Genomic DNA, 20,314 nt, shown 5'->3' on the forward strand with positions numbered 1-20,314 from the left:
CCCACCCTGCTAAAATATGTTTAATAATGTAGAAAACCAGTGTAACATATACTGACATCTCCCAAGCACTTACAATGACACCTGGAAAACAGGTAAGAAATAAGTAACTATGGAATAAACTAGCATTAGCTTAGACCCTAACTAAGGTAGCACCTGGAGAAGTCCAGGTGTGGTCAATTTTAGGACGGTAACACCAGAGAAAATAAGCGTCAGTGTTTGCTGACGCTGTAAGAGCTGGCTTATTTTTCACTGAGATCAGATAAGATCAGGTCCATTCAGGGTGGTCTGGCCACAGACAAAAGTTTCTTTCTTTACACAGAGATCTAGCTGGGCAAAAACTGTTCTGCAAAGCTGCCCCTGCCCCTTAACGACAGTGTTTCACCTATAGCAGGCTGACCTGAACCCACAACCTTCCTGCTCCAGCCTCCCAAGGGCTGAGCTTACAGGTATGCACCATGCTCAATTTTCCTAGTGGAGAAGCAAGTAAAAGTGTCCAGGTTCATATATAGAACGGTATCCTGGGGTACAGAGGTCTAGCTTTCTCTTTCTATAATTTTCTGCATCTCTGTACGGTGGCCCCAGCTGACAGCCGGTTTTATTTTCTTAATCTAAGCTCTATTCACATTACCCTTCCATTCCTTTTTATCCTCGGGGAAAGCAAGAGCAGTTACTGCCAGGGCATTCTCACGTTTCCCACAGAAATGGCATAGGTGTTAATCTTGTATTTATGTTTGATGTGGGTAATGATGGCTGTGACTGGAGCCGTGGTTTATTAATATGCAGGGCTCTCACCTCATTAGTGGTGATGTATGTTTTGAAGTTAAGCTGAAGTGTTTGCTGGAATGTCGGATCTGGCCCAGCACACATTCTCACTGTTCACTTCCTTTGTTTTTACTCACGGTCAGCACAGGCTGTGTTCACAGGGAGCTCACTTATATCTGACAACGAGGACAGCTTTTCCACAGTAGTTAATCTTTGTAGGCATTTCAAACATTTTAAATAAGTATATCTTCATGTGATGTCATCACATTTGCTTTAGCTTAGAAAAAGGAATTATGGAATTTTTGACCCTGTATCACAAAGCACAATAAACTCTCCCCTTGGCTGGATTTGGTAATGGGGTATTCTTATTGATTGGATGAAGTGATTAATTCAAAGTGATCATAAAAATCCATCTACAGGACTAACATGTGATCATACACAAAGTTCTCTCATGTCGATCATCCCAAATATTAAAATGCTAAACAAGAGTAACAGCCGACTGAATGGAGCCCTGGATGGTCCAGCTTGAGTCGGAGCTGTTGAGCTCCGGGTTCCACCACTTCCAGGTGACATAATGTGCAGCCAAGAAAACTAATGGCACCAGACTAATAAGCATCGTGGGAAGAAGGTTTGTGGCCAATTCTTGTTTAGACTTCACTCTGCTCTACAGAGAGAAAGCTCTGGACTCGACTTATCCATTTTTCCCGTAGTTAAAACCCAGGATACTAAACCGAGCCATTTACATGGGAGAAGAAGTCTGTTCTTTTGTATCAGGCAAGCAAACACATCTCTACTTCTTCATTTTCAGAAGTGTGTGCTCCTGAGTGTAAAGTAATGTCATCTTAATAAATTCTCTGCTGATCAGAGGAGAACACAGGTTCTCAGTACTTAGAATGACACAAAGCAGGACAGCTCGGATCACTCATTAGTGTTTTGTTCGTCTTCTTTTCACTGGCTGTCTTCCCACACAGCCTAGACCAGACTCCCCAGCCTCCATAAAAGGACCCCGCTTTGATTTGACAATGTGACACATATTCAGATGTATTTCCATCATCAATCAGAGGAAGCAAAAATGAGTCTATGAGCGTGTAAGAAGGAACAGCAGTGAGCGTATATATAGTACAAGTGTAGAAACAACTATATTACCTACTTAATTGCCTTAGCTGAACTTAAAAGCTCTGATCTTTAATTGCCTGATTGAACTCATCTAAAAAGCTACAATTTTTTAATCAAGGAGAAAATTAAATAGCTTTTTGGTAAATAAAAAGGCATCTTTAATCTTATTTTTATGAAATCCAAGTTATTAAATATGGACAAAACCTACTCAATTTTGGCTAAGTTTTTCAGTACAGTCCTTTACAAAAGTCCTCAGGGCTCTGACTTCTTTCACTCTACATTCAGAAGATAAAAGCCTCTATGAATAGCTATGCAACTCCAAGGCTAAACATGTAAAACTATTGTGTGAGGTGTATTACCACAGCACACTTTCTGAGAGCTGTGTGTCCATTATTAAGGAATACGAAGGCACCATTCTATCTATGCACATTGCTTCCCCGATTTGTACTTCAAACTGAAGTCCCTGGAGAGTGCTTGAGACACCCCATCCAGTCCCACTGCTCTCACAGACACCTCCCGCAGTAATATTTTATAGCAGGTTTACTCTGGGTGTTGAGTAGGCCAGAAAAACTCGAAGAAAGACTCAGGATTCTCTTTGGAAACCTCGGTATGAGCAATCAGCCAAGGCACCACAACCATTTCCTACAACATACCAAAAGTCCTTTCTGAGCCCAAGGTGCAACAAAAAGAGAAGTGTACACTGGTCTGCAAGGGCTCTGGTCAACAGTGCCTGCCTAAATGACCACAGAAGAACTGTCCTGGTAATCTGATCCTAGGTCTTATTTTCAGATCCCTACAGATCCACCTGAGATATGTCTTACATCTTTTCAACAAACAAACAAATCTGGTCATTTCTCACAGAGTGAGACTAACCCAAATAACTTAGAAACATGAATTTCAGAGGTACAGCACTTTGTCAGCATGATTTGTCACTTTAAAGAGGAAAGGAAAAGATGTTTTGGAATATCCGAGGCACACTTCCCTGTCCACTAGAGTTACACCATACCCACCATACAGTTATAGCTGGAGAGAACTCATTAGGTCAGAATGATCCTGTCTGCCTAGAGTACAGAACAATCCTAAGTTTCAATTTATAACAACACTCCCATTTCCACAGCACAGTCCTTTTAATGAAGGCTTTGCTATTGAGCACTGATGCCTTCCCTTAGGTCCCATGCCAAATGAATAGCAGACGTCTGGAAAAGGCAAGCAAAGGCTAGGTACTGGCTGTAATGGCTCCATGGGTGCTGAAGAAGGGCAGAAGTACATAGAAGAGAGAGCAGCACTACTAAACAGGTTAAAACATCCCCTTTCTTTTACTTATTACTCACCAGATGTATTCATATATTGATACCCCGGGAAATGATACTAACCCAACCCAGCTCACTCTCTGAGCCACCACTCTGGTAGTATTTATATTCTAGAAACACAATGGCTTTACAGGGATGGGGAGGATTTGGGATGAAGGGCAGCTAAGATTCCACTTAGTCAGCACGGATGCCTTCAAGAACTGAACACTATGCTTTTCCAAATGCAGACATTCTCTTTAAAAAGGATGAAGACGTTTGGAAGCATGGGGCTATTTGAGACCGTCTACAAAGAACACAGGCTAGGTAGGAGCCTTCAGCTGAAGATAGGGTGAGTTCCCTCCAAAAACTGTAGTCCTTTCTTCAGGAAAGAATTATCTAAAAAATAAAAATTAAAACCAAACAACAACAACAAAACCCCTTTCCTTTAATCGCATCTCATTATACTCCGGTGCATTCCTCAAATGCACCAGAGCCAGGATAAGCCGATGTGTACTAAGTCGAATGTGTGGTTTGGCTTTGTTACCATCTCTTTCTCTTTTCATAATCTGCTTCACATGCATTCAGATGTTTGGGGAACAAAGTGAGGCTCCTCCTGTACCATGCAACAGTTATCAGATCATTCTTTTTCACGTCACCAGAACAAGTGATTCTTTTCTGATTCTTTCCTTAGGGCCTTGTCTAGAGTTTCATTTCCAGGGAACAGGAAGCAGTGTCTTCAGGCAGACACCTGCAGTTCTCTAAAGAACTGTGGAAAGGGAAGGCCAAACCTACAGTTAAATAACACAGAGCCTGCCATTCTCAAATAGTACAAAATCTGTTTTGCATGTTTGATAAATGTGGTCCATAAAAATATAACTCCCTAGTTTGTACTGAAAGAAAAAAAAAGAAGAAAAGATGGAAATAAGAGGGAGAAAATAAGGAAAGTAACATTTACAAACCATCACTTTTTTATGGTCTTATCAGCTGGCTGAATTTTTTGTTGTTGTTGTTCTTTGCTTTTTTAATCAAGGTAATTGCAGAGCCTCCTCCATCCCCATAATAAATCCACATGTAAAACCCAGAACATACCTCTGTGTAAAATCTTTAAACTCCACAAATAGGTAAGGCCTTTAACAACCTAAAATGAAAGAGAAAACAGTACAGTTATGGACATTATAGGAGATGTTCCACAGTTAAACAAATCCACCACAAATTTTCCCTTAACTACTATCAAACTGAACTCACCCCTGTCTCTGCAGGCTCTATGGGGTACCAACTGCAGAGTTCTATACTACTTGCTAGTGAGCTAACTGCACTCCGAAGATGGGATGTGTCAGAAGAAAGAGATGACTGTGTGTCACAGAATAACCCGGAAGGTTACATGCTAAACCCTCAGTGGTGCTACAGGAAGGTTAGGAGGACAGAAAAGAGGAACAAGGACTTTTAAGACAATTCTTCAATATTCCTCTGTGTGTGTTGTGTGTGTGTGTGTGTGTGTGTGTGTGTGTGTGTGTGTGTGTGTGTGTGTGTGTGTATGGTTTTTCCGGACAGGGTTTCTCTGTGTAGCCCTGGCTGTCCTGGAACTTGCTCTGTACAACAGGCTGGCCTTGAACTCAGAGATCTACCTGCCTCTGCCTTCCACGTGCTGGGATTAAAGGTGTGTGCTACCATGTTCATCCTCTGAGTAGTTTTCAAAAAATGATACTATTGTTTTTATTTTTTACATGTGAGTGTTTGCCTGCATAAATGTATGTGTGCTATGTGTGTGCTTGGTGATCATAAAGGCTAGAAGAGGGTACCATGTCTCCAGAACTGGAGTTACAAACAGCTGTGAGCTGCCACATGGCAACTGTGAACTAAGCCTGGGTCCTTTTAACTGCTGAGCCATCGCCCCGGTCAGTCCTTGGGTGACTTAAAAGTCATGCTATTTATGATGAAGGAAATTTTTACTTTTATTTTTTGATAATTCAGGAAAGTAGGCCCAGGGTCTCTGTGCACTCAGCAGGTGCTACACCAATGAACTACATCTCTAGCCCAAGAACATTTGAAGAAAGTGACTGATCAAGATTCCAGAACTTGAGTGGCAAACTTCACAGATGTGAAGAGAGAGAGAGAGAGAGAGAGAGAGAGAGAGAGAGAGAGAGAGAGAGAGAGAGCGCGAGCGAGCATTGGAGCATGCTAAAGATACATCAGCCAGATGTGTCAAATTGTCAGTGGAGGATTCTGGCCTAGGCTCTGTGGGAACTCCTAATATGGCTTTCAAAACCTTTCTGTAATTTTCAAATATTAAATTCCACTCCATCTTCCTCTTCCTCTTTAACTGCCAGAGTTAAGAATAAAATTCTGAAAAAGACCCCAACTATACAGGCTGTAATCACTACCTTCTATGTGGAAAACTTAATCAGGAATTGCTATTAGGATCTTTCAATCTTGAGCTGAGTGTGTGGCCCACTGGTAAAAGGGTTTGGCTAGCAGGAAGGAGGCTCTAAATTCAGATTGTAGTACCACTAATGATAAACAAATCTTCAAAATTTACACAAAGTGGTTGTTACACGAAATGCATGTTTATTCATAGCACATGAACAGAAACTTACAATTTCAAGGTTTAATATTCATAATCAGATTTAAAAGAAAAACAGTGAACAAAGTGCTGTTACTTAAAATGTACTCAGAAGTATTTAAAAGCAACTATTATTACAGAAAATTTGGGATGAGTCAGGACTATGTAGTAAGAAAACCCACTATGATGAAAAGTAACTAAGGGGCTTGTGTACCTCAAACATGGTTTTAGAAAAGGAGGGTTAGGGCTCCATAGGCAAAGGTTTTGGTTGATCAAAAATGAGTAATAGCAACAGTAAACACTGGAAATACACACTGAAAAAAGCAATTTCCAAATGCTAAAGATCTAGGAAGCCCAACTCCATGTCAGTTAATGCTGAAAGAGGCCAGGTGTTTAGCAGAGGGTACTAGTAGGGGAGAGGGGACAGCTGATACAGTGCTCAAGTCCACTCCACACTTATCAGAATGCTTTTTTTTTTTTTAATTTTTTGAGACAGGGTTTCTCCTATAATACGCTCTGTAGACTAGGCTGGCCTTGAACTCATTAGAGATCTGACTGCCTTTGCCTAAAAATACATATAAATGTTATGATTATAAAATTAGAATATGCATTTAAAATTAAAGCATAAATGATGATAGTTTTATCAATGGAAATAAGACAAAGGACTCAATTGTTTATGAAAGACACTGGCAATGAGAACAGCTTCTCCTTGAGTAGCGGGAAGAGGCCCCGTGGTTAGTGTGGGAGCATGAGGAAGTGGGGTTCATCAACTTCCTGACTCAGAAGCTTGCAAGGCAGGTGTTCTGTGAGATTTCCCTGTTACATGCTGTGTGTCACCAATGCTAGCTCAACAGCAAACGAACGATCCGAAAACACACAGACAGTATACAACCTACCAGGTTCTGATTGCATAGTAGTAAAAGAAACACAATACTGAATTTATGATATTTGATAAAAATCATAAATTTTGTTAGAGATTCAAAAAGAACTATTATTTCTCCAACTGTGAATATAGCTGATATTTCCCTTGAATGTGTCTAAGCCATCATGTATAAGTGAGCAGGAATCTGTCCACTAATCTGGAGTATCACTGGAATTCAGTAGGCTAGGCTGTACAAAAGCACCTAACAAAGCCTTGACACTAACAGTACTTCCACTGGCTGCCAATCATTCACTCCTTGACATGTCAAGTGCACATCTTTTCAGAGACAACGTCAATCACCATTAACATTAGCATTCAAAGTATAGCACAGTGTAGACCGAAGAGGGAAATAAATGTGGGGCACCGGGAAAGACACTCTTTGTAAGGAGCTAGATCCAGTGGACAACAGGGCAGAAGCCTTTGGAGCTGGGAGGCTAAGACAGGCACTTTCTATGGATTTCTTCAAGGTAAAAACATCCTCTCTCCATATATCCTGCATGAGAAAATTTGAGCCACATCTCGCAGACGCTGACACAGTCATCTGGCGGGAATCTTCAGGTCTGTGGACCTGCCTCGAATGCAAGATCACCAGAACCAGGAAAACTAAGCTCATTTTGGGGGAAGAGATCCTTAAGAGAGACACAAGAAGATCTTCAGGCTGAGCACAGTGGCACATGCGTGGAGTCTCAGGGGACTGAGGCTTGGGAAGGAGCTGAGCCCAGGCAATCAAGACCCCCCCACAGCAACATCTTTTTTTCAGGATGCCACTTGAAAAAAGACTTGAAGCAACTGTGTGTTTGTGTATGCTTCTCCACTATTCCTCCATTCTCCTTTACTTATTCTTAACCCCCTCCCTCTCCCCACCTCTGTTTCATCCTCGTTTCCCCTTTCATTCCTTCTCTTCCCCCGCCTCCCCCAACAGCTTCTCAGAAAAGTGAAGGAGCAGTGGGTCTGGAGGCAGACGGCCCTGCATCTAGGATAACACTGGTTGGGGCGAGTTATTTAACTGTTCTCAACCATCCTCACATTACAGAGCTGCTCAGGTGGCATACTTGGACATAAGTGGACCACAGAGACTGGCACTCAAGTACTCACACAGACCCATCTGATTCCATTGTTGGGCTGGACAGAGCTGAGGCTATTTGCATGTGCCTATTTGGCCTGGCTGAGGAATTCAAAGGAAAGAAACTGATGCCATCTTTCGAATACCCAGGACAAGTAACCAGGGGAACTGGGAACCAGAGCAGGCTGTGTGCACATGCATTTTACAAGCCACAAGGGACCGCCCCTCAGGGTGATAACTGCATTTGGACTGCTAAGATCCTCATGGTGTCAGATACTATCCCTGGGCCAGAGTAGAAAAGGATCATCCATGTTTGGAGTCTATCCAGACTACACACAACACATACACACACACACCACTCTGAAGGGAATACACAAGTGTAGGGCACCAACAGAGTTTATGAAAGCTGTCAGAAAAGCAAAATTGTCCAATGTGTGTCTTCTACTCCTATCACCAAAGCTTTCATCACTGTGGTCTGGAGCACTGCAAAAGCGGAGGAACGGGCCTTGTGTTGTAGAGGCTGCCCCTGATTCAAAAACCATCAACCCTGCCTGGACTAGCACTCATTTTAATGCTTCTTGCTAAAGTAGTATTTTGCAAAATTTTCAATCACTGAAAAGCAAGCCCTGTATTTAAAAGCTGGCCATTTTTCTGCTGACTCGACACTTTACAACCTTCTATCCTGGTTGAATCAGAAAGCCCAGTGGCCTTGTTTGTGCTCTGTGTGGGAGCGAGGCAAGATTGATGAGGCCCAGGAAGAATACGCTTCTTTCCTGAACAAGGTGGATTTCTATTTTCCCAAGTTCAGTAGAGGATGGGAACACAGGACTCAGACTCCCCTGCTTTCCAGCTGCTCTCCTTGCCTCTTCTTGCCCTTTATTATACGCGTTACTAAACTCCAGAGTCAAGAACTGCCAAAAGCCACAAAGCAATCGTTCCCCTCGGAGATGAGAAGAGGAAAGGAAACATTTTTATTTTCATCTAAAACACTGATTTAAGTACTCAGATTGCATCCTGACTAATCTGCCTCGTGTGTACATTAGAAGCTGCTCTGCAGAGGCAGACAGAACGGAGAGTGTGTGCATCACCCTGGGCAGTTCACACCAATAATTAGAAAGAAAAAAGGAAAGCTGTGAATTACAATGAACTAAGCCTGAATAAGTGTCCATGTTGGATTAAAGAATTTGAGTTGTCAGTTTGATGTATAATGAATGTGAAAATAAGCCATTTAATTAAATGGTACATGATATAATCACTTTGTTCTGCATTAAACCACTTAATTTAACAGAGCGTCTTTACTTTAGCAATTGTTTACGATTACAGCACCCAGTGACTCTTCTTAGACACGGTTAGCTTACATTATTCCAAATCTCAAATCTGGGACTTACATAATCATGCCAGTTTAGGTGATATAATTTGTCTATTTATGAGTGAATACAGAAGACAGGAAAACTGCTTTTTATCACAAACAGCACAGAATCCTAGGTAAAGGCTCTAAAAGATAAGAAAAAGACTAAAACCCAAGGCATAAGAAGACTCCACAACCATTTAAGAGAAAATGTATTTTGTTCACAGACTGTTTCACTAATTTAAATTATTTTCAAATTCTATAACAAAAAATGTCCCTTGTAAGTTTTCTTTTTGATGAAATTAGAACCCAGGTACTGCAATCACAGTACTGACAAGTCAGAGGGACTATGCTGGAGGTTAGTCCACAAAAAAGAGGAAGACAGAAACAATGGATGGTAAGAAGGACACAACAGCCATCTGGGACAGAAAGAAAGGACAAATCTGAGGACAGAGGAATGGACTAGACTAGAAGGGTTAAATTATCAAAATTCTCTTAGGTGAAATCAATATACTTACTGCCACTGCAATTCTTCCCAGGACGTGCTCTGGAATTTTCCTATATACATCCAAAGACCCCCCTGTAGAGACAAAGATGCTGTGTTACTACAAATGAGTCACTGGCACAGTGCGCTGGACTCTCCTTTGTGCACGCCTCATGAAAATGTGGTTTCCATTTTCTTATGACACATACTAGGTATGAAGAGCAAAGTTGGGTTTTAGATCTACTTTGATGAATGACATAATTGTACTTCTGGAAGAGCATGGCCAGCTACTCCCATTTAAAAAATCAACAGTCATTAAAAACTGAAGAAAACTAGAGGAAGGTAGACTAAGAAGCTGCCCTCTGTGTAAACGCAGATGGAAACAAAACTACAAAAAAACGAACCCAGAGGCCACACTTGCCATGCTTCATGTGCCACTTTTTTACGTGGAAACCTGGAGGCGCTATCACAGGATTTTTGCACTTACCAAAGAAACGTGGGTGGGTATGAATTTCAAAATACACACAAAGGCTAGTAAAGCAGAAGAAGCAATGCCAAGTTCTCAAACTGAAGTTATGTTTGACATCAGGTAGCATGAAAAGCAACTAACCATCTCCTGGCTCCTTGATAACTACGAAAGCCAATCACAAAAACAAGACAATCTCTTCAAGTTCTAACTTATTTTATTTTAATTATATTTAATTTATTTATGTGTGTATCATGGGATATGTGTACCCACCTGAGGAGGTCAGAGGTCGACTTTTGAGAGCGTGTTTTCTCATCCCACTGTGTGGGCCCAAGGACTGAGCTAGGGTCACTGGGCTTGGCTTGCAGGTCTAGTCCAGTGCCATCTCACTGATTCTCTAATTTATTTTTACTAAACTGTGACTCGCTACTATACTGCTTTATTTGTCAATTTCAACTTCTGTTAAATCACCTTTGACATTTCCCAAAACTTAAAAACCACTAGACAGATTCATCCTATTGTCCTTTCCATGATCTTCTGAGATAAGTTTTGCCAGAGGAAAAAAACAACACAGCAGAGCCCCTCAGAATCAGGAGACCAGCCAACTTGATGAGTGCTCTGTGCAGTGCAGTCTTTCCTGATTTTTTGTTTGTTAATATGCTTTAGATTTTGAAACAGGGTCCCACTATGTAGCCCTGGCTGGTCTGGAACTCGATTTGTAGATCAGGTTGACCTCACACTCAGAGATCCACCTGCCTCTGCCTTCTGAGTGCTGGGATTAGTGTGGCCACCATAGCTGGCTAGCCATTCTTAGGCTAAAAATGGCAGAGGATTTGGGTTTAATTCTTATTCAGTTTCACTATTATTTCTATCCTATAGAGCAAGCCAAAAAAGGAAACTCTTGGGCTTACCAAACCAAACCTCAGTGCTAGAAGGAACCCTATTCTCACTGACTCTGAGGCTCTGAAGTAGCTTCCAGGGAAGGACTTTAAAACAACTGCAGCAACAGCATCACCACAGTCCCTAGAATCACCAGTCACTGAGAGCCCAACTCGTTGGGAAGTATGAACAGGAATGTGTGGGAAGAATCTCAATAACGTAACTTATATATACTCTCTCTCTCTCTCTCTCTCTATTATATATATATATATATATATATATATATATATATATATATATATATATGGAAGTACTTTACTCACAACCAATATGATGAGAACTAAGTTAAAAACACATAATATCCCATTAAGAGTCAAACTGAGGTGTAGGGTGTAGTCTTTCATTGCTATGAAGAGGGTACCCAGGATATTTGGGAAATAACTTTTTTTTTTCTGTCAAGGCTAAAAAAAATCATATTTATGATGTGATTACTGACGATTTTTAAAAAAACGTCTAAAAAGGTTTGAAGATGAAACATGTTACTCTTGTGAAAGGCAGTTAAGGACATGCTCTGTGCAAATAGACTATTATGGTATGTCATGTTCCCCAAAGCTACTGTTCTGTTAAAAATGGCACACACATCACAGAGCTATAGCTTCCTATGTACCCTGATGAAAGCAGGTGTAGGAAAATGATCACTCCTTTAGGTAGCTTCTTCTTGCAGTTCCCAGACTCTGAGCACAGGCTGAGTAACCAGGGTATAACTAACTTTGTGCTGTGGCTCTCAGAGCTACTGGGGAGATATGGAAAAACAAAACAAAACACTCATGCAATGAGTGGAAACATCTTTATTCACTAAAACAACATTTTTATTATAGATGTAATAAAAGTGAAAATGTGGCAGAAAAACACTTGTGTTCCCATTGATTTTTCCAGGTGAACTGGTAGTTGCAAGGATGAGTAAGTTCAAGATGAAAAAGCTTGACATGTGGTATCTGGGAAAATGACAGTATCAGCTTACTATACCAATTCCTTAGGAAGTCAATGGGCTCAACACTTGAGGGAATGAGCCCACCCACATGCACCAGCAAGGAGTCCAAGAAGGGGATTTAGTTTATGTAAGTTATAGAAGAGGCTATGAGGACCTAAGTGGACAGTAGTCTTCTTACCAAGCTAAACTAAAAGCCAAAGGTGACATCACAACCATTATCAATAGAATAAGGAAAAAGGAATCTTATTTGGAGGTAATTCACTGGCACTTGTAAACACCCCGTAGTCCTCAGCTGCCCACCTGAACAGGTCTTTATGTAGCTAGCTCTGTGCCATCAGATATATCTCGCCCTTCCCATGCTCACAGAGATAAATTGGGAGATGAAAAAAATGATACTGCAGATTCACTCGGTCAAGAGAACCTGTTAATTCCAATGAGCACTCACTGTCAGTAGGCTAAATGGCAGAGGGTTTGGGTTAGTTTTCACTTGTTTCAGTACCAGTTCTATTCTATAAACCACTCCATAAAGAGCAACTCTTTCTTAGCACACAATAAATATTAGTGCTAGAAGGAGTGTTAATGATGAATCCAGAAGCAGAGGCAGGCAGATCTCTGTGAGCTTGAGATCAGCCTGGTCTACAAGAGCTAGTTCCAGGACAGGCCCCAAAGCTACACAGAGAAACCCTGTCTCAAATCCCCCCCACACCCCCCAAAAAGATGACTCCACCAATCTTATTTGACTTTATTTGAAACTGAATCCCATAAAGGCAAATGTGGCAACCACACTCACGAGTCAGCTGATGGCAGAGTTCAGAGAAGACCCAAACCTCTGAAATCCCCAAGCAAACTCCCCTCTCTCCCAATGTCACATAGCAATGGAATCACGTGACCTTTGTGTGAGTCCTACCTCTCAGCAATGTGATCTGATGACACAAACTGATAGTTTCATGTTGCCTGAGATTTGTTATTCAAGACTGTGTTTTGACTGGACTGGGGACAGGTCCTGCGATATCAGACACTCAAGCAAATCCTATCCCAAAGCCTTTTGGAATTCACTTGTCTGTGGTTCCAGTGCTGGAACTTTTAGCTCCTTATTTATGTCATAGGCTTGCTCTTTGTGAGTGTCACCTCTACTTTCCCTGGCCATCCCCACCCCCCACAACCACTTATTGTACTCATCTACATGGTAAGCCAGAGGAAGACTGCTCATAGAGCAACAGAAACCCATGTACAGTACTGAAGAGCCGTGCGTTCCTGCTGATAGATTAAGGCCACCATCTTCACTTAAGCAGAGATAAAGGTCTGTTCTATCGTGTTACAAGATCTAAATGGCAAATAGTGTCTTTTCACGTACAATAAATAGAAATATTAAGTGGGGAGTGAGAAGCAATGATACCATCATGATAATCTCCGGCTTGCCATGGTCATTATTGTTAACAATGTGAGCAAGAAAATTTTAGTAGAAGATCTCATTTAAAGCTTCTGCTAGTTGAAAATATAAAAGCCCCTTCCTTCTTTACAATGCAGGCTCTTTTTGATGGGGGGGGGGCAATTTATTTCTTCGGCAATAGTCCAAACGTCCATACTCTGAGATCTTCCAGCTGGATATTTCTGAGTAGATTTTGTTTTGACTGAGTATGAGGTTAGGTTACATTTTTGTTTTATTTTGTTTTTCAAGACAGGGTTTCTCTGTGTAGCTTTGGAGGTTGTCCTGGAACTCGCTCTGTAGAATAGGCTGGCCTCGAACTCACAGAGATCCGCCTACCTCTGCCTCCCAAGTGCTGGGATTAAAGGAGTGTGCCACCAAAGCCCGGTTTAGGTTACATTCTTTTCCTAAAAAACTTACCAATGTCTTCCGAATAAATCCAGTCTCAAACCTAAACTCATTTCTACAGCCTCTGCAGCCTGTGAGGTCTTGAATGGTTCTGTGCTCTGCTTGTTCTGGCCTCCTGACCAGCCTATGGTTCTTCTGACATCACTCTCTGGCCACCATGGTGGTCTTGTGTTCATCTGAAAGCACTACACATGCTACTCTCTCTGTCTGTAAGAGAATCCCAGTGGTCCTTGACTAGCTCATTAAGGTTTCTGCTCATTGTCACTTCTTTCTCTGATGTCCCATTCAGCACCTGCTCTATTAGCCCACCCATCCTGCTTTATGCTCTCATGGTTTATCCCTCCCTGAGAATGTAACATATGTCTCTAGAATGTACCCTGTAAGGCCAAGGGTTACTCTAGAATATATACCCTGTGAGGACAAGGGCTAAGTCTTGGTCACTGTGGTGTCCACAGGTTTAGAGCAGTACTGGAAGAAAATGCTCAGTAAATATTGCAAATAGATCATACTATGAAATAAAAATAAGCTAACCAGAGAGGAAGTTGTCCAGAAATTGGACTGCACAGGAGAGGGAATAAAAGCTGGAGGGCGACACACAGATTTATAGAGATTTTGTGTGCTTTTGTTGTATATGACCAGAAGATGGTATGCTAACCCAATTGCCCTATCTATATAACTAAGATAAACCATGTTTAAAGACCTAAAGGGAGGTATTAAGCTAGCCCCTTCTGCATGAAATGAACTATTAATAAAGAGTTAGTAATTACATGGAACAAAATAGGAACATCTGAGGTTAAATGTACAGTCACTGAAAGACACACGACCAATAGCAGAAGGCATAAGAAAGATACAATATAGGGCAAGCATCTCTGCCTGTTGAGCCATCTTGATGGCTGGGGATATGTCCTCTCTTGGTCACTTGTGAGTAACACTGCTGTGCACACTGCAGCAGGCTACTGTGCGTGTGTGCTGCTGGTCAGTCCTCTTGGGTTTCTGTAGTAGTAGACATGCTAGGTCCTGTGTAACTGTTTAATTTGTGAACAATTGCCAAACTGTGTAGTCTATTTTACACCATTTTGGATTCACACCAATGTTGTCTGAGGATTCCAATTTCTCTGTGCCTTTACTGACACTTATTACTATGTGGTTTATTTTGGTCTGTATGTGTGTGTGGTCTCAGGTATGAACACGTACTTAGTTTTGATTTAGGTTTCCTTAACAACCACTGTTGTTGAACATCTTTTCATGTGGCTGTTAACCATTGTACACCTTCCTTTGAGAAATAGACATTCAGATCCATTGTCTGTTTTTTAAGTAAGTGACTGAGGTTTTTATTGTTGAGGTGTTTTTTGTTTGGTTGGTTTTTTTTTGGTAATTACATTAACTGCAAATGATTTGAACACTGACAGACTAGAACAGCTTGAAAGTTCCTCAGAAACGAAGAGTTACCACAGGATCTGGCAACTTCACTGCCATGTCCTGAATTTGATCCCTGGGACCCACATGGTGGAAGGGGAGAGTCAACTCCCACAAGCTGTCCTTTGACCTCCAAGAGCAAGCAGCAGTACATAAGCATGCCTGCAGGTGCATGCATTCATACACACACAATAAAAAAATCCATATTTTAGATGAAAAAGTGGAAATATATGAAGTGACCATCAACTAAAGAGAAACAAATGCTGCATAGCCACTCAATGAAATATTATTCCGTGATGAAAAGGATGGTGGACTGCAACTGCTACTGTTACGGGATGGACTTGGAAACAATATACTAAGCAAGGGACACAAAGGCTGTATAATATAGGATCCCATTGATGTACAATGTGCAATACCCAGAATAGGCACATCCAGGGGCAGGAAGGAGACCTATGATTGCCAAGGAGGAGTTGGAGGGGATGAGATGACCAACTTACGTTGGCTGGGGATTTCTCTTCAGAATGTTTTGAAATTAAACAGCAATAAGTTGTAGGTTTCAAAAAGGTGAATTTTATGGTATCTGAATTCTACCTTAACAGAAGTATTTTAATGTAACTGAAAAACTCTGTAGATCTGAAATAGTGAAAGTTCAAAAGAGTGACCTGTACTGGGATTATAAATCAATGCTTTCTAATCAGTGTCCACCTACACTGCCTATGTGGTTATATGATTTGGTATCATTCCAGAGGTACCAGAGGGGGGTGTTTGTGTGTATGTACCTGTGTGTGTGTCTCTGTGTGTGGTGTGTATGTGTGTATATGTATGTTTACCTAAAGAAGTAGAAAAGTATGCCTATATGTGCACGTGTGCTGGGAGGGGGGAGTGTATGTGTGTGGAATCTATGTGTGTGTGGTGGGTATATGTGCAATGTGTGTGTGGTGTGTGGTATATGTGGCGTGTGTATATAATGTGTAGTATGTATGTGCGGTATATTTGTAGGCATGGTGTATGTGTGTAGTGTTTGTACCTAAAGAAGTAGAAAGTGAATGCAGTTGTGTGTGTGTATATATCTATGTGTATGTGTAGTGTGTCTATATGTGTATGTATATATGTGTGTATGCAGTGTGTTTGTATGTATATATGGTATATTTGTGGTATGTGTGGAGTGTATATGTATGTGTGTGCATGAACCTAAGAAAGTAGAAAGGCATGTATACTACATTTTAATGGAGGCTAGATAGTGAAAAACTGACCTTATAGAAGGTGAAAATTTGCCCAGATTTAAAGTGGATAGCCAGTAATAACGACGAGACTTCAGTGACAGGGTTCCCAGAAGTCTGCATTCTGTCAAAATACTCAGATCAAGGAAGAACTACTGATAGCAGTGAATGGAAGGCGGGGAGGGCAGGGCTGACGTCCAAAGAGAGCCAAATGCATCTCGGCTAAACAGCTGTGTTGAAAAACAATTTCTTGTCTAGCAATTAAGAACCTATTTCTTTCTGAAAGACACAGGACATTGGGTTAATAGATTTCTTTAGAAGAAAATCTGTTTTGGCGACTGAAACATTAAAAGAACAGAACATCTGTTCCCCAGCAAAGGCATACTGCACAGAAGCAGCAAGTACCATGAGCCGACTGGACCTGCTTGTCATCTGTCCTATTTAAATTTTTAGTAAAAGAAAACCAACTTGCATTCTTGAAATTATAGCCCAGCTCCAAATACTTAACACTGGGACCTTCCCAGAAAGAGAACTGCTAGTATAAAGGAAACAATCATTAACACACTTCAATCATTCTAAAATTTCCTTGACATCTATATCAAAATCAAGTTTAAGGTAACCGATTCCAAAAGTCATTTTTAATACAGTTTAAAGGGAACAACTCACCATCCATGAATTCTGTACAAATTGAAATCCTGTTTTCTACAAAAAATGCCCCGTAAAATCCTATGATATATGACGAGTCACACTGCAACAAAAATAAGACAAAAGTGGCTTAAGACCTGGAAGCTAACACATACACATGTTTATAGATAAAAGTGACCAAGAAAAAAAATTACCTTATAAAGAATTTCCAACTCAGACATGATCTGCTTCTGAAGCTCCAGTGTAATGTCTAACAGAATAACCTGAGTACAGACAGACATACAGCAGCATCAGTATATATCTACCTTAAAGTTACACAGCATGTGAAATACAAAAACTAAAGAAATGTGTAGTTTCTTTATGTAGCCCCCCCATTATAATCCCAGCACCAAAAACTGTCTCAATATCTGCCTAAGCCTTTGTACAGGAGGAGACGGTACAGAAGTGATTGATGGGACCCTGGAAGAAGCCAGGTCTCAGAGGTCAGCATTAATGGCTTTAAAAGTCAGTTAAGTTATAACACTCAATTTATGTACCCTATTTTAGCCACACTGGTTATTTTCAGAAGAAGATCATTAAAAGAGAAGAGCCCTGTGAGCCACAGACTCACAGATAAGCAGAGGGGATGGTAAATAAAATAAGATTTTAAAATGGGATTTTTAGAAATAAAAGAAACAGGGAGTTTAAAACCCTGTCACCTTATTTCCTCTCATGTGGGTAATGCTTCACAAACACTGACAGAGCGGAGCTCGGGACAGGTTCTCGGGTCACCTGACTCCTACGCTTTGCCAGAGCCTCCTGAAGTGTGGTTTTCCTTAAGGATCTGCCACTACGGTGGACTTTATAACACAGAAATGTCCAAGTGTGTGGGCTTGAACTTGCCTAGGACATGCTCTAATTTAACTCAGAGTCTTCTCTTTCCGAAGGCAGATTTGTGCACTGGGGGTTGAACTCAAGCCTTCACACAAATGCTGCTCAAGGATGTTATCACAGAGTCACACCCTAGCTCAACCACTGAACACTTCCATGAAAATAAATTTAAAAATGTTGTTCTTTAGACTGGGTGGTGGTGGGTCTCTTTGAGTTCAAGGCCACCTCCGGCTAATATGCAATATATATATAATATATATATATATATATATATATATATATATATTTTAATGCTGACACCCATTTAAGTAAGAAGGCATGGCAGAGTGGGGGGTAGGTGTGGACACTGCCTTTTCTATCAGTGCACACCCCTAGCCAATACTTTGAAATTAATCCCACTCTACAGAGACCTTTTCTTTCCTTTGATTGAGAACCTCGTACGAGTTTCCATCACCTGGAGTAAACTGCAGCTCTAGAGCACCAGGAGGTTGTGCCTCAAGCTAACCCCTCTCCTCACTTGTCCTACGCAGCCTCCTTCCTGCCCACCCAGTGTTTCCTCTCTCCACTCCATAGTCACTACTTACAAAAGCTAGTTTGACCTTTTAGACCCAGCTTGAACGCCTCACCACCTCCAGACACCCACCTCAAAGCCCTTCATCAGAATTCATCTCTGGCTTGACCCTTACTCATCTTTACTGCAATTGGCTTTAATGCCCCCAGACATCTCCTAAAAGCTCCCAGAGCAGAAAGCTATAAGCTCAGAGGGCAAGGTGGGGTCTGAGTATTCTTTATTTCTCAACATCCCGCACAAGAGCTCAAAGTAGCACCCATTCACTGGGAAGGACCTTAATTAAAGTGTTCCTTAAGAACAGTCCTCCAGATGTGCTGTTATTAGACACAAGGGGAGTGGATCATGTGATGTCTGCAACTAAACCAATAACCAAAGACAGGAGCACCAAACAAACCAAAGTGTCCCACTGACTGAGACTGGAGTGGGGACTACTGTATTCTTGGAGCTGGTCTCTAATCGGTTTGGAGCACTCTTCCATAATCTGGAAAAAGCAAATCAGGTCATTTCTGCAAATTTGAGAGGGGAAATCCTCTCTATGCTGCCACAGTGCATGCTCATTCACTGTTTTCTGGGAGCCTGGTACTTGGTGAAAGGTTAACTCCCTTCCCCTGGGCATTGTTGCTAGTGAGCTTCAAAACTGCTAAAAATAAACAGACCAATTCACAATCTGAAGGCAAGTGAGAAAAGCACAGTGAATGTGGATTTTCCTTTTCAAGTTCTAGGACAGTGTGGACCACCTGAGTCATCACTCCTCAGGCAGAGCCTAGTGCTTCAGACTGAAGTGAAGGAGCTAGAGAAAGAGTTGAGCTGGCATGGAAGTACCTGCCTGCCTTCCCATTGCTCTCCCTCTGCTAACACCTCCAGGACACACAAGGATGCACTGTCAAGTTAAATACAAGCAGTCAAGTGACTGAATTATAATTTACTCTGTGCTCAATTTAAATTAGTGTGAGACTATTAAAATATACAGTATAAATACGGCAATTCATCACGAGCTGTCATGGATGACTTCATTTATTTGCTGGAGTGGCATGCGTTCCACTAAAGGCAAGGAGAACAAAATCACAGGTCAAATTAAGCCGCTATTCTGTTTTAATTCACTTATTTAATCTGTGGCGACATAATTGTCTTTTACAGTATGTACAACTCAGAAAGGAAATTTGGGAGGATTACAGCCAGGATACAAATGATTAATCAAATGGTCCATTTAAATGCTGTTTTAAAAGCTGCAGAAATCCAACCACTCGGGGAATGATAATCAACGTATACATACAAGTCTAAGAAATCCCGTTAGATGGATTCTTTTCCCAATCAAAAAACAAACAATCCCGGGGAATCCAGTAAATTCCCCAAGCATTACTATTGGAAAGATTTTATAGGAGGCATTAATGGTAGAGAAAGGTTCTGTTTGCTTAGATGGCTAACAGTATTTGTGTTTGTTTTCTGCTCTACTTATTTGCAATGGTCTCGCTACTGATACCAAACAAACAAAAGCTGGCCAAGTGTGTTTCAGTGAGTATGCAGGTGATTATCAGTTATTCCTAACATGTGGTTAGCATCATTTTCTAAATGGGCATTGTGAAGCAGAAAAAAAAAAAATCTAAATTGCATGGACTTCCTATTTTTCCTAAAATTAGCTTTTTTAAAAAAATACCTGAAAAGTTCTCTTGTCACATCTCAAGTCTGGGGAAGGAGATGATGCAATGTGCTGCTTGTCTTTAAAAAGTAGGGCTCAAATAAGAATGTATAAAAATTGGAAATGCTATTAGCAGAGCTCTCATCTAACTGGTCCCACAGACATTTGAAGTGTGGCCAACTGACCACTGAGTTGGGAAATCAAACTCCCAGGGCTCCATGCAGGCAGCAGAGCCCTGCAGG

General features: G+C 41.2%; 1 protein-coding gene across 6 annotated transcripts in view; it reads right to left on the minus strand.

Annotated features, from left to right (window-relative positions):
• Map2k5 (mitogen-activated protein kinase kinase 5) overlaps positions 1–20,314 on the minus strand; it is a 225,508-nt gene that overhangs the window by 123,814 nt on the left and 81,380 nt on the right. For all 6 annotated transcript variants that reach the window (XM_027414796.2, XM_027414793.2, XM_027414795.2 and 3 more), the window contains exons 10-13: positions 17,190–17,258; positions 17,017–17,098; positions 9,579–9,640; positions 4,257–4,305 (exon numbers count right to left, since the gene is read on the minus strand). In XM_027414796.2, the coding sequence (XP_027270597.1) occupies positions 4,257–4,305; positions 9,579–9,640; positions 17,017–17,098; positions 17,190–17,258 (262 nt within the window). The remainder of the gene's footprint in view (positions 1–4,256; positions 4,306–9,578; positions 9,641–17,016; positions 17,099–17,189; positions 17,259–20,314) is intronic.

Source organism: Cricetulus griseus, chromosome 4 (genome assembly GCF_003668045.3).
Source record: "Cricetulus griseus strain 17A/GY chromosome 4, alternate assembly CriGri-PICRH-1.0, whole genome shotgun sequence".
Classification (NCBI taxonomy): Eukaryota; Metazoa; Chordata; class Mammalia; order Rodentia; family Cricetidae; genus Cricetulus; species Cricetulus griseus.